At 35.8% G+C, this 14,549-nt stretch overlaps 1 protein-coding gene and 1 long non-coding RNA gene across 5 annotated transcripts in view; one reads left to right on the top strand and one right to left on the bottom strand.

Moving 5' to 3' along the window:
• Window positions 1-11,023, bottom strand: part of LOC136030920 (uncharacterized) — an 82,446-nt gene extending 71,423 nt beyond the window's left edge. Inside the window, exon 1 of the long non-coding RNA XR_010618393.1 lies at window positions 10,712-11,023. This is a non-coding gene — a long non-coding RNA (uncharacterized LOC136030920). The remainder of the gene's footprint in view (window positions 1-10,711) is intronic.
• Window positions 1-14,549, top strand: part of LOC136030918 (GATA-binding factor A-like) — a 119,473-nt gene that overhangs the window by 94,513 nt on the left and 10,411 nt on the right. For all 4 annotated transcript variants that reach the window (XM_065710024.1, XM_065710021.1, XM_065710022.1 and 1 more), the window contains exons 4-6: window positions 1,387-1,550; window positions 5,748-5,912; window positions 11,647-11,818. In XM_065710024.1, the coding sequence (XP_065566096.1) occupies window positions 1,387-1,550; window positions 5,748-5,912; window positions 11,647-11,818 (501 nt within the window). The remainder of the gene's footprint in view (window positions 1-1,386; window positions 1,551-5,747; window positions 5,913-11,646; window positions 11,819-14,549) is intronic.

Below are 14,549 nucleotides of genomic sequence, written 5' to 3'. Positions count from 1 at the left end.
AAACAAACAGAAATTATTACCCATATGAGGGGCTCACCTCCTTCTAATACCTCGCTCTTTACGCTAAAGTATTTTCGGTAATTTCAACTACTTATTCTACGGCTTTTGTGATTCAGGGGGTCATTCTTAATGAATTGGGATAAAATTTAAGCTTTAGTGTAAAGAGCGAGGTACTGACGATGGGGCGAATCCCCTCATATCTATATATATATGTAATAAAAACATGAGAATACAAAAGTTCTTTACGTAAGCTAATTTATAAGTTACGTAAATCTTTTACCAATAAAAAGATTCGTAAAAAATTAAAAGTTCTAGTTGCCTTTTTAATTAACCAAAAAATCGGGGGGCAACTAGGCTTCGTCCCCCGCTCTTTTTTTCTCAAAATCATTCGATCAAAATTATGAGAAAGCTATTGAGCCAAAAAAAAAAAATATGCAAATTTCGTTTTGATTATTCCTCTGCGGAGAGCCAAAATCAAAACATGCATTGATTCAAAAACGTTCAGAAATTAAATAAAAAAAACAAGTTTTTTCAACTGAAAGTAAGGAGTGACATCAAAACTTAAAACGCACAGAAATTACTTCGTATATGAAAGAGGCTGCTTCCTCATCAACGCCCCGCTCTTTACGCTAAAGTTTTTTACTGTTTTAGAAAGAAGAATTGAGAGAAAGAGTCAAACTTTAGCGTAAAGAGCGGGGCGTTGATGAGGAAGCAGCCTCTTTCATATACGAAGTAATTTCTGTGCGTTTTAAGTTTTGATGTCACTCCTTACTTTCAGTTGAAAAAACTTGTTTTTTTTATTTAATTTCTACAAGATTTGGGTGTTTTATTAACGGAGCCAGAATCAGGCTTTCAACCGAGGGGTCGTCCACATTCCAGTACCAAGTGGTGTCGAATGCCGCGTGCACCATACAGTTCCGCCATTCTTGGCTCTGTCTCCACAACGCTGGACACGCCGCACTTGGTATGCATCACCTGGTGTAAGTGACTTTTGAAAGTTGGAGGCCCCTTATATATAGACATAAGTTTATTTGACGGGGACGTATTTCAAGAATTCCTAAGTTTAGAAAACGGCAAAACAGGAGATTTATACAACAGCCGTTAGACATTTATTGTAAGAATCATAAAAACCAAAATTTTTTGTGGAGACTGGTTCAAGCGTTTACCCCTTCTCTGTACCCTTTTTTAGTGTAATCATTGAAAGATAAATCCTGTTCATTTTAAATCACATAGAAAACAACAGTTTCGTTACCTCCATCTTGGGTCGAAGTAACCTAATTACTGCGACATTCTATCTTTCTCGTAATTTTGATTCCAGATTATTCCAGTATTTATGTCCATGATGCATTATCGATCATATTATGATTAAAGTGATTTTATTTGCAGAAGAATTTGAAGCAATGGATGGCCGCGAGTGTGTAAACTGTGGCTCTATAGAAACGCCTCTTTGGCGTAGGGACGGTACTGGTCATTATTTATGCAACGCCTGTGGCCTCTACCACCGCATGAATGGAATAAATCGCCCACTGGTGAGGCCTAAAAGAAATTTGGTAAGTGCCTGGAAAATTCACTTTTTGTGGCAATGCAACCTTGAGTTTTTTGCATGTCAGAATGTGTTTACATTTAGTAAAATTTTAGTTTCAGCCAAAAAAAAACGTATTCGAAACTAATAAGCTTATAGAGCTTACAACCGCAACCAGATTTTATGAATCTTTCTTAATCCAAGATTGACGTACACATCACTTGTATACATATCGAAATGTGTTTCGCTTTCAGCCTTTTAGTATAACGCTTTAGCTTTTTAGGGAGATGGAGGGGGTAGCCCGCCTCTATTTGTAAGCCCCAGTTAGTATCGGGATTTTTTGTTGTTATGAGAAACGAAAAAAATGTTTGAAATACATCGCGATTTCAGTAAAGTGTGAAAAATGTTCCCGTCAAATAGTTTAAGCATGACCAGATCATTTCTTTAAATTCGTATTGGTTTTAGGCTTCACTTATTCATTCGCAGCAACCTCTGTTCGTTTTAAGTTTGACTTATTGCATGACTTTATTTCTATTTGTTTTAGGTGCTAATATTGCTGTCTACTTTTCTGTTAACATTTTTTTCCTGACTGTAATTTCCTGACTTGTATGTGATGAAAAGTCTAATTCTATCTAAACACTGTTGCCAAAAAGTATGGATAGCTTTTAAGAGTGGAAACTGGTGCTAGAGACGACAAAAAAAAGGAAAAGAACTGTCAACGTCATCAAGCGCCTGCGACACATGGCATTGAATCGTTTTTTTGTCAGGAACTGCGATCAGACGCCTGTTACTACATTAATTTTACCAATTTTCACTGATTAAATTTATTTGTAGGTAGGAGCTTGAAACTTCTACTGTAGTGTTTTCCGACAGGCTGAATCTGATGGTGTGATTTTCGTTAAAATTCTATAACTTTTAAGGGGTGTTTCCACCTATTTTCTAAAATAAGTCAAATTTCCTCAGGATCGTAACTTTTGATGAGTAAGTCTAAACTTAATGAAATTTATATATTTAAAATCAGCATTAAAATGTAATTCTTTTTATGTAACTTTTGTTATAAAAATTCCCTTTTTTAGAGTTTCGGTTACTATTGAGCCGGCTCGCTCCTTACTACAGTTCGTTATTACGAACTGTTTGATAAGTTACCCATACTCTTTGCACTGCTCCCTTTAGTTTGATGTTTGTTCCGGGCCTTACTCAGTAGTTTCTTTTTTTGGTTGTGAACGGGTCTATCTTGGGATAGAGTGTTAAAAACTGCGAGTTCTAACAAGAGGCAGCGGGTCAAGCAGTGATTTTCTAATTCTAATTGTAGTCGGTAGTATTGCCACAGATTATTTATTAGGTTTTACCATCTATTAGGTTTCGTAAGGATAAATAATTTGTGGTATTGTTATCATTTTTGACAGCTACCCTTTGGAGTGATTCTTTTTAACTAAAATATGAGAATAGACCACAATCGGCAGAGCATAATTAGCAATATCATTTTAAGATATGTCGGGTGCAATGATCCAAAAGTTGAAAGGCTATATATTTTTTTGCCCAACACAAAATTTGAAGCTCATCTTTAAAACCAAGCACAACTCAAATATGCAGGATTTTTTTTTCCAGGATGTGTTTGTGTGTGTGTGGGGAGGGTATAAAGACAAAATTTGGAGAGAGATAAAAATAAAAGAACCAATTTATTTTATAATTCGAATAAAAGGTGAAATTAAAATTTCGGGGGGTTAACCCTAGGTTACTCAACCAAGAGTGGAGGAGGGATGCGTACATCCCCCCTCGGTTCTCCTTATTAATTGTTTTAATTTGTTTTCCCGCGTCTTTTTGGGGTCTCAAAAACCGTTGAAGCTTTTGTTTCGTTTTGAAACATTAAATCTCCTTTTACCATTTGTAGACATTTTTGAAAATTCGGGTTTACTATCATCTTTTTTTCGCATCTAGGAGGCCTTCTAAAACATGTCTTGTATAAATAATTTGCCTTTAATGGAAATAAAGAAGAATTTTGGAAACTTCTTAAGTTTTTTCTAATCAATTGCAAATCTTATTCCTAGACATTACGGCAACGTACATTGAGGAGACCCAAGCCCGGCCCTCTAAATTGCATACCGATTGCTTGGGTAGGAAAATATAATTTTCACAGAGTTTACCGGTTTTTCACTGCTTTGGATAATTCTACCGCCCTCCCCCGAAAACTAACCCCATATAGTAAATTTCCGTATACATGCCTTACAACTCTGGCTAAATTTTGTGTGTCAGGTTGTCAAAATTTAAGAGTAATGCTTTGGTTCTGTTGTCATAAAGCCAGGCTCCAATTTTGTCACCTTTGGTACGCAACAAGGAAAAGCAGGAGATGCTAAAGGCGTTATCATATTAACAACCTTTCTTTTTTCTCTTTTGTCTGGTTTAGTCCCATCTTCTTATCTGTTTTGGTTGCGACCTTAGAACTCCAAAACAGAAACAGCCCATAAAACTCCCGTCACATAGAAGGCTTATCTACGCAATTGAACGTATTTTTATGAGGCATAAATATTAAAGTTGAATTGGTGAAATGAGTTATCTAAGGGAATTACGATAAAATGGCGTGCGCCATCATGTTAATTCATTATATACCAAGTGCAATTTCTATTCTGTCCGATATGGTTTTTGACAAATTTCTCAGGTTAAAAAGGAAGATAATAAAAAATATTTTTAGTCCCGGACTGAAACCAACATTTATATCTTTGAGTTGAACAAAACTGTCTATAAAGGCATCATCTACGCTTATAAACTTATGGTAGGTAACTTTAAACTTAATGAGTTTTAAAAATAGAATCATCATAAAAAGCCGTTTTTTTTAAGTATATATTTTTATCAAAACTCCATTTTTTTAGAGTTTTGGTCACTGTTAGAATAAGCCATTCCTTATTTACACTTTATTACCACAAAATGTGTGACTATTTTTACCCGTTTTATGTTTGATATCTCTCCTTACTTTTTTTCTGAAATGATTTTGGATAGCACTTTCTAAATCAATTATTTAAAAGGGAGCTTTTTCTATTGAAAAATTTAAGCTCTGGTTAGGTATTTTACTATTTTTTTACTGTTATATGAAGAAAATAGTGATCCACCAAAGAATCTTACTTTCTACTCAATAATTTTCTTTTTTTTGGGGGGGGGATTTTCTGATATGTCTATATTAAAGGTCCGTGTTGAATAAAGCTTTGAAATTTACGGGCTCTGACTAGACACCATGGATCAGAAACTGATTTTCTATTTTTAATTGCATTCAGTACTACATCGGTCATATTTGATAATTACCCTTTGGAATGATTTTGTTAATTTAAAGAAATATTTTTGTTAATTTAATTTTTTTAAAAGAAGTTTTGCTCGACTAGCAAAAACGAAACAAAACTGCATGTAAACAAATTTTTTTATGCAGTTTCAAAGTTTTTTCCTTGCAAACCACCCTCCCCCCTCTGAACCAAACCCTGGATATGACTTTTTCATAGAATGATGTACATTTTCTTAGAAGTGCTCAATTTTTTTGCGGGTTTCTGATGTTTTTTCAACTTATTTTTCAATCTAAAAAGAAACAAATTACCGAACATAATTATGTTCGGTAATTTAATGAAGCTACTTCTCAGCTACCGCATTTTAGCAAAATCTCGTCTTACATTGAAACATTAAACCGCAGGAAGGTAGAAAAATTACATACAACAGTAAACTGTACACAAGGAAATTAAACCTTTAAAGGGCTATTTATAAAGGCATCTACGCATACAAACTCAAGTGTTTAGTGTGTCTTTGTTATTTTGCATGCACTCAAAAATAAGCTATATTAACCAACCTATAAACTTGAAAGGTCAGGCAGGATAATCCTGGGACAATAAATATGAACATAAGATACAAAAAAATATATACATATAAAAGTGCAAATATTGAGGTGTGACAATAAGCGAGGAAGAGCTTAAGCTGATATATTTAACAAACGAAGGGAGGCAAAGGGATGTGCATTTTAAATGTAGCCTAGACGCTTGATTTCTCAAGGAAGCTTAAAAAAAGAAATTCCAGCTAGGTAATTGTAAGACAGAGCTAGAACTGACATAAATACTCCCATATACTCTCAAAACAATAACTTAACATAACTAGCTTCCAAATTCGAAATTTTGCTGTCAATCTGAAGATTTAACACTGAAAATAAACCTGGTTTCAAAAATTTTGGCCACTTTCTATAATGCTCTTATTTCAGAACAACCCTCGAAAGCCTCCTTTAACTTGTACAAACTGTGGAACAGCAAATACTACTCTTTGGAGAAGAAGCAGCACAGGAGAACCTCTGTGCAATGCATGTGGATTGTACTTTAAACTTCATGGGGTGCCCAGACCACAAGCGATGAAAAAAGACACAATACAGGTACTTGGCTTTTTAGTTTGTAATTTAAAAGCTATTTTGTTTGTCTAAAATGGGAACTGTTTGTGTTCAGTATAAATATTTAGTGCTAGAAAAAGAAATTATTGGAGGACAGACATGAAAAAACGCACCGCACACTCTTCTACAGTTCTGGGAAAAAATCATTTGCACCCTTCCCCTAAAGAGAAATAACAAGTCCCTTTAAATGTCCCCCTATTTCTTCTAAAATAAAAACTATTTGTGTTTACTATAAATATTCTATACAAAAAAAAGAAGAAATTGTTGGATGACAGGCTTAAAAAAAACACGCATCATGTACCTTTTTGTACATTTTTTCTCTGTACAAATAGTTGTTTTCTCATACATGTACATTTTTTCTCTGAGAAAAAATGATTTGCACCCTTCCCCAAAATACAAAGTAACAAGTCCCTTAAAACCCTCCCCCAAAGAAAACTTCTAAAAGCTTCGACTCAATCCTTCAGCCGTGAAACATAAGATTTACATTCTTTTTTAATGCTCGGAACCAACTTCAGGGAGACCCAAAATGACCATTGGCAGGGTGTTAGAGAAGGAAGCAAAGTTGGCGAGGTCTTCGATGGAGGAGTTTCGGTCGGTGGCTCAGGACGGGTCGTCGTGGCAAACCACTGTTGCTGCCCTATGCGCCTTCAGGCGTGGGAGGACCAAAGTCTAAGAAAGTAAGTTCGGAACCAACTGGGCTCTGATTGTCAAAGTACTCGGCAGAAATAATGGTTTCAGCTTCCCCTTGTGGAGCGTCGCGTGGTTAGCTAGATACTATGGATAATCACCAATAATAGAAGGCAAAATATTGTAGTGTCTTGTTCCAAATATATGAAACTTTTGACAATAGGAATTGACCCTCGCTTCGGCAACCTAATTTCCCTGTCAACCGATAGAAAAAAAAAAAGTCTTCTTGGTGAATGCTTGGTTTGTTTTCGTATTTATTCAGAGTAAAATATTTGTTTCTTCGGCTTGCAAAATCGAGCTGCAAATCAAAGAAAAATCTCCTGTTTATCATCTTATAGGAATGTATTATTGATGTCCTGTTTTAGATAATTTTCCATATAAGTTTCATTTGTCGAGAAATCCTTTAGGAAGGCTTAAGGTAATTCGGACTTCAAAGACACGTACTAGCCAGCATTCAGGTAGTGACTTTATCTGATCTTTCTTACTGGACGGAATTTACCATCTTCTGTCATAGCTTATGTGAAAAAATCTCATTTTTTTATAATCCCTCTTACCTCAGAGTCCCTTATCTCAGTTTTAGATACCTAGGAAAGTTTCGAAAATTTCAGAAATGCAGAAATTCAGTCTTTAGCATGGCAAGCCCCCTCCAGTGTTGTCACTTCGACAACATTCAGAAATGCTTTCAATATACTGCACAGGACACAATCTTTTTTGGGGTTTGAAGGGCGGTAAAACATGTTTATTTTTGGCAATTGATATTCATTTTAAGTTTGGCTTCATTTTTATTGAAATATCCATTTGATCTAAGTTTCATCTCTATGTATAGCAGTTTTGAGTCATTTTAGGTTTGACATATTATGTTAAGGTAGTCTTGGTCATTTTAGGTTTTATGTTCACACCTTGATTCTATGGAAACACTTTTTAAAATATTAATAGTATTTTCCATATATTTTAAAACTGTGTTTTAATATTTAGTTTAACATACTTTATTCTTGTATATAGTAGCATTAGCAATGTTGTCTAGTTATATGTTTTGAGCATGGACATTTATATTTTGACATTGGCCTAAGTGTTGTAATTAGCAAGTACAGAAATCCTTAATTGTTTAATTTGCAAAATTAACACACGACTTGTGAAATGTGCGCTTCATATGTTCTGATTTATGCACTTTATGTGCTCTCATTTAGACTTCAGTTCTGCAATATAAGCAGTATAGGGTATAAATCATACCCAAAAGTCCACTCATGTAAATTTCGGCGAAAATAAGTGTAATTTGCGAAATGTGTGAACGGTAGGCTTTGGTTTTTGAATTCAATATAAAGTCTAAAAATAATTTAATTTTCAATCTTTTGCGTTTAATCATATAGGCCTACCTAAATAATCCTTGGCAGATCTTAATTTGAAAGAGGTGCACCGTTTCTATGTGTGAGAAATTGAGGTTAAAGGGGGTGGGATGACGTCCCTGGCCCAAGGGCCTAGTCCTTGGTCCTTGAATCAGACATATTGAACATACTTGTCTGAATCAAATTTCAGCAATGCGTATCATCATCCCCATTTGTGAAACATTTAAAAGATGTCTTGGCTCTGGACAACCACATTCTTATTTTAGCTTCAAATTTGTACTTAGCAGTATCAGAAATCCTTATGGGTCAATTTTTGTGAAAATCAAAAACATTTTTGACTTAAAAAAATAACATTTTATTAGGTTTGTCTGTGGTTTTCCTAAAATCACTTGGTACTTCCCCTTTTTCAAAAATCGTTCATAATCTTCAGTAACTTATCTATAACCTCATAGCCACAATATTAAAAAAAAAAAGAACATTTACCACACTATCAGCAACTGGGGTCTTATTATTTTAGTCCTTTTATTACTGTGACGAATTCTTCCTCACAAAATAAATCTTCCTTCATATCTAAAGTGTCACAATTTTTTTCATTCTATATCTCTTCCTGTAACTCAATCACAGTTTAGCACGTTCTCAAAATGTTCTGTACATTTCTTCGAATATTTCCCTATCACTAACTGTAGCTCCGTTCCTGTCTTTAACTGGGAAAAGTCCAGATTGACTAATCCTTCTCAATTTATTAACATGCCTGCACAACATTTTTCCCATATTGCCGTCTGTCTACATCTTCCAGATATTCGGCTATTTTATCCATGGCTTCCACTTCACACCGTTTTAATTTATATTTAAATGATTTCTTCACTTTCTTTACATTCCTCTTTTTTCATATAACCTATCACGAGTGGTGTATCCCCGTTTTTTTTTTTTGGGGGGGGGGAGAGGGGGAGGGTAAAAAATTAAAAAACGTATAAAAAATTTGTTTATATGCATTTTTATTATGTTTTTACGAGCCGGAAAGAATATTACGAGAGGGGGCCCAACCCCCTAAGCCTCCACTGAATATGACCCTGTCTATCACTAAAATACAAGTTCTTTTACAAGCCTATGTGTACAATATATGTACATAGAATATTTTTATTTAGGGCACCTGCGATCTTGTATCTTTTAGTGCTTACCCTTTAAATACGTTTTGCCTAGCCTTTGTTTTTTGACAATGGATCGTATACTAAGTGATCCCTGAATAATTTGAGTCAAAATAAGTAAAACACATCTTTTTGCTTGAAATAGTCTTGAGCATAAGGGCTTTGATGGGGGTATACTTGACGCATTTTTGCTTTAGACGTCTGTACTGCAATACGAGCCTTGGATATGTAATGAGTAAGCTCAGAATCCCTGTAAGCCAATTTGGTGCAAATTAAGCAACATTTTTGAGGCATGCGCAGTGTCTTCTGACTTAGAACAGTTTTGATGCAAACTTAAGGATTTTTAATGCCCAACGTTTGATCATGGAGAAAAATTGGGCTCCATCAAAAATGTCTCAGTGCGTTTTGATTTCGGACGGCTACATTATTAAAATAGCATAACGCTTGCAATCAGCAGGGAACATAGCCCATGGATCAATCCTTGCATTAATCTGAATGAAAATCCTTGTCTTACTGATGTCAGCAACCTAATTATGTTAACGTGTCCATAAAAATTGGTTCCTCTGATCGAATTACCTCTAAAGACCTATCTTTGGACCTTTTTATTAGTTTTCATTTAAACGGATATGATATCTTGAATTTTTGATCTGATGCCTTGTGGGACTACTGAAGGGCATAGAGGTGAATAGAATGTCAAAAAGGTGCTAGGTGACCCTCCAATCAGTTTTTACTCTTAAAAAGGTAGAAGAACATTAAGTAGGGCGTATATCATACAAGTACCATAAAAAAGAGAAACGTTGAATATTGCCTTTCGACATCAATTAAGCAAAGTTTCGCCGAAGAGAGTGTGTTTTTTGAGCGGGATCAGCTAAGCGACGTTGCGCATGGGAATTCCAGATGATGATGAACATCGTCGGAAACAAAAAAATATATTCTTCAAGGAAAACTTCAGGAAAAATTTGCTCCTCTAATTTTCAGGTTAAAATGGCAATTATACATTTTACCCCTGTGGTAAAGGAAATAATTTATTTATTTTAAGCTCAATTGTGCAGACCAGGAAAATACTATTTCCCATCTCTGATCTAAAATGGAACCGAGTTGAATATTCAGCCAAAGAAAGATCTACGGTATTTCCCAGCAATTAGCAGGAAATTTGGCTCCTGAAGTGAAAATTTACTCTTTTCAGACCTTGTATGAAAAACATCAATTAATGAAGAAATCAACTTTTTAGCATTCGAATAAACTTAATGAATTCTGACCTCAATTTCTTCTGATCAGAAAAATCAGAAGGGACTTGAATGTCCAGCCGTACGAATATATTTTTTTCATAAACCCACCTACCAAAGGGAATTTGACTCCTGTTAAAGCATTTTGTTTTCCATTAAAAATTAATTTGTTTGTGCTATAAATTAGTAATAACATTTGAAATATTGCTATAATTAGCAGTGTTGGCTGTCTGTTTCATCACCGTCCAAACTATTAATAAATTTGTGTTAAAGTTCAAACATCAAAAAGGTGCCAAGTGGCTTTTATTCAAAAGAGACAAAGAATACTGCCAGACCGTTTTCAGATTTCTTGGACTCGAAATAAATAGAAAACTATCTCTTACCTTCTGTGAACTGTGTCTGCTTACTTTCAATTAGTTTACAATTTGGAAGTACCTATTCGCAATTGGAAAAGAAGCTTTCCAAAAATCCCGACTTCGGAGTTCTTCTGTCTCCACAGGGTGTGAATTTTGATTTTGGCACTGTCTATTTTCTTGTTTTGAAGTTTCATCATAAGTGTCCACAAAATGTAATAATTTTCTGCCTAGCTTTCATCATTTCCTTGATGATAACTTGCGCATATCAAATGACCTTTGGAAACCAGTCTTTCAACTTGTGTCTACAAAATGTTTACGCATCAGGGAATATGTGATCGGTGGATACTAAGTCTAAGTTCTGCTGAACGTTCTTCTTCTTCAATGTGCCACAAAAGAGATTTTGACGTGTCAGTAGAGACACAATCTGTGGCTTTTACGCTAATCTTGTGCAGTCGTAACGTCTTAGTACTAATTATTTAGAGCAAAAGCAGGCTGTAGCTAGTATTGAAATTTATTGAGACAAAAATCTATTCAACAATTGTAATTGTTCACGTTCCCAGTGTTGTGTTTTAAATCCGTAATCAAATTTTGTTTTTTCAGAAATATAATTTTTGAAATTCATACTAAAATAGGACTGTCCAGGAATTCGCATAATACATCTTACCCTTCGTGCAAAAAATACAATTTTCAGCCAATATATTTCATTTTTGCTTCATCATTTCATGCATTAAAAAATGATATTTATGTATAAATTCAATTTACCTCTTAAAAGCTAATATTGTTTTCATGTATCCGCCTTACTACACAATCAAAACTAGGGTGCAGACATCCACATTCCTCATCTTTGGTTCCTCTTATGCTGGTAATATTTCAGTAGTTGATTATTCGATTAACAATATCACTAATAATCTAATATGCCTTCATTCTAATATATACTTCATTTCATTGTTTAATTTTTTCAGACCCGTAAAAGGAAGCCTAAATCACCCTCGAAAGCCGAGAAGAAGCCCAAAGCTCCAAGAATCAATGTACAACAAGAACTATTTTTTGACCACCGACAAATATCCTCCATATCAACTGAAGCAGCGTCATTGAGTGCTCACGAGGATAAGATCTCTGGAATGATCCATCGTGGTACGTTAAATTCAAGCATTTTTTATTTCATAAAAACAGGTCATGAAGGGTAAGGAGGGATAGAAAATGAGGAAGTATATCCTTGGGGTTAGAGTTCTCTCTCCACGTCAAGTCATTTACCTATTAACACAGAGACAACCTCCTGTAAGCCTCCAGGAAGTCTTCCAGTAAACCTCATCCAATTTTTTAAGGCTTTTGTAAAACCGCCAAACCTGAAAGTATGTCTCGCATAGCGAATAATTCTGATGAAGTTCTGTTAAAAGTACGAGATGTAACTGGAAAGTTTTAAAAGTGGACTTACGCTTTAAAATGGCTACAATTGCAGGCTATTTAAGTGGATCTCCTTTAGTTTTCTACTAAATTAACACACTAATTCAAATATTTTCATCACCTATAAAGGTTTTCTTGAACATTGTTTACCCTAGGGTGCAAAGAACTCTTAGATCATTTGTTTGGATGTCATCAATTGAGTCAAATCTGTTCCCTTTCAGTGACGCTTTCAATTTATGAAAAAAACAAGAGCTAAGAGCTCATATGGCACTTGTGACGAGGCGAGAAGAGCTAAGAGCCAAGAGATCATATGGTATGAGCTCTAACAAAATTCTATGAATCAATAGATTGATTTAAAAAGGAAAATAAGAGGCTTAATGCCGGTCAAGATTTAAAATAAGAGCTCTGAGTCACAAAGTCCTTCTAAATATCAAAATTCATTAAGATCCAATCACCCACTCGTAAGTTATAAATACCTAATTTTTTCTAATTTTTCCTCTCCCTTTTGCCCCCCAGATGGTCGAATCTGGGAAAACGACTTTATCAAGTCAAATTGTGCAGCTCCCTGACACGCCTACCAATTTTCATCGCCCTAGCACGTCCAGAAGCACCGAACTCGCCAAATCACTGAACCCCTCCCCCCAACTCCCCCAAAGAGAGCGAATCCAGTACGATTCTGTCAATCACGTATCAAGGACATTTGTTTATTCTATCCACCAAGCTTCATCCCGATTCCTCCACTCCAAGTGTTTATCCAAGATTTCCCCCTCCAACTCCCCCCAATGTCAAAAGATCTGGTCGGTATTTGAAATAAGAGCTCTGAGACATGAATTCCTTCTAAAAATCAAATTTCATTACGATCCGATCATCTATTCGTAAGATAAAAATACCCCAATTTTCATGTTTTCCAAGAATTCCGGTTTCCCCCTCAACTCCCCCGAATGTCACAGGATCTGGTCGGAATTTGAAATTAGAACTTTAAAGCACAAGATCCTTCTAAATATCAAATTTCATTAAGATCTGGTCACCCTTTCGTAAGTTACAAATACCTCAATTTTCAAAATTACCCCCCCCCCCCAATTCCACCAAAGAGAGCAGATCCGGTCCAGTTATGTCAGTCACGTATCTTAGACAGGTTTCTAGTTACGAGGTCCTTCTAAATATGAAGTTTCATGAAGATCCGATCACTCCTTCGTAAGTTAAAAATACGTCATTTTTTCTTATTTTTCAGAATCCCCCCCCCCCAATTGAGCGGATCCGTTCCAATTATTTAAATCACGTATGCAAGACTTCTGCTTATTTTTCCAACCAAGTTTCATCCCAACCCCTCCAATCTAAGCGTTTTCCATCATTTTAGGTTTCCCCACCCCAAACTTCCCCCAATGTCACCAGATCCGGTCAGGATTTGAAATAAGAGCTTTGAGACACGATATCCTTCTAAATATCAAATTTCATGGAGATCCAACCACCCGTTCGTAAGTTTAAAATACCTCATTTTTTCTAATTTTCAGAATTAACCCCCCCCCCCCCAACTACCCCAAAGAGAGCGGATCTGTTCTAGTTATGTCAATCATGTATCTAGGACTCGTGTTTTTTTTTTCACCAAGTTTCATCACGATCCCTCCACTCAAAGTGTTTTCCAAGTTTTAGGTTTCCCCCTCCCAACTCCCCCCCAATCTCACCAGATCCGGTCGGGTTTAAAATAAGAGCTCTGAGCCACGATATCCTTCTAAATATCAAATTTCATTGAGATCCGATCACCCGTTCGTAAGTTAAAAATACCTCATTTTTTAATTTTCAGAAATACCCCCCCCCCCCCCAACTACCCAAAAGAGAGCGGATACGTTCCGTTTATGTCAATCATCTATCTAGGACTTGTGTTTATTTTTCCCACCATGTTTCATCCCGATCCCTCCACTCTAAGTGTTTTCCAAGATTTAGGTTTCCCCCTCCCAACTCCCCGCCCCCGTCACCAGATTCGGTCGGGATTTAAAATAAGAGCTCTAAGACACGATATCCTTCTAAACATCAAATTTCATTGAGATCCGATCACCCGTTCGTAAGTTGAAAATACCTCAATTTTTCTAATTTTTAAGAATGACCCCCCCCCCCCAACTACCCCAAAGAGAGCGAATCAGTTCCGATTATGTCAATCATGTATCTGGGACTTGCGCTTATTTTCCCATCAAGTTTCATCCCGATCCTTCCACTCTAAGTGTTTTCCAAGATTTTAGGTTTCCCCCCTCCAACCCCCCCCCCCCCCCAATGTCATCAGATCCGGTCGGGATTCAAAATATGAGCTCTGAGACACAATATCATTCCAAACATCAAATTTCATTAAGATCCAATCACCCGCTCATAAGTTAAAAATACTTCATTTTCCCTATTTTTTCTAATTAACCGGCCCCCCACTCCCGCCCCAGATGGTAAATCGGGAAAAAGACTATTTCTAATTTAATCT

This window comes from Artemia franciscana, chromosome 9, assembly GCF_032884065.1.
Source record: "Artemia franciscana chromosome 9, ASM3288406v1, whole genome shotgun sequence".
Taxonomy (NCBI): Eukaryota; Metazoa; Arthropoda; class Branchiopoda; order Anostraca; family Artemiidae; genus Artemia; species Artemia franciscana.
Note: the sequence above shows the minus strand (reverse complement) of the source record. Positions and strands in the feature narration are given on the sequence as shown.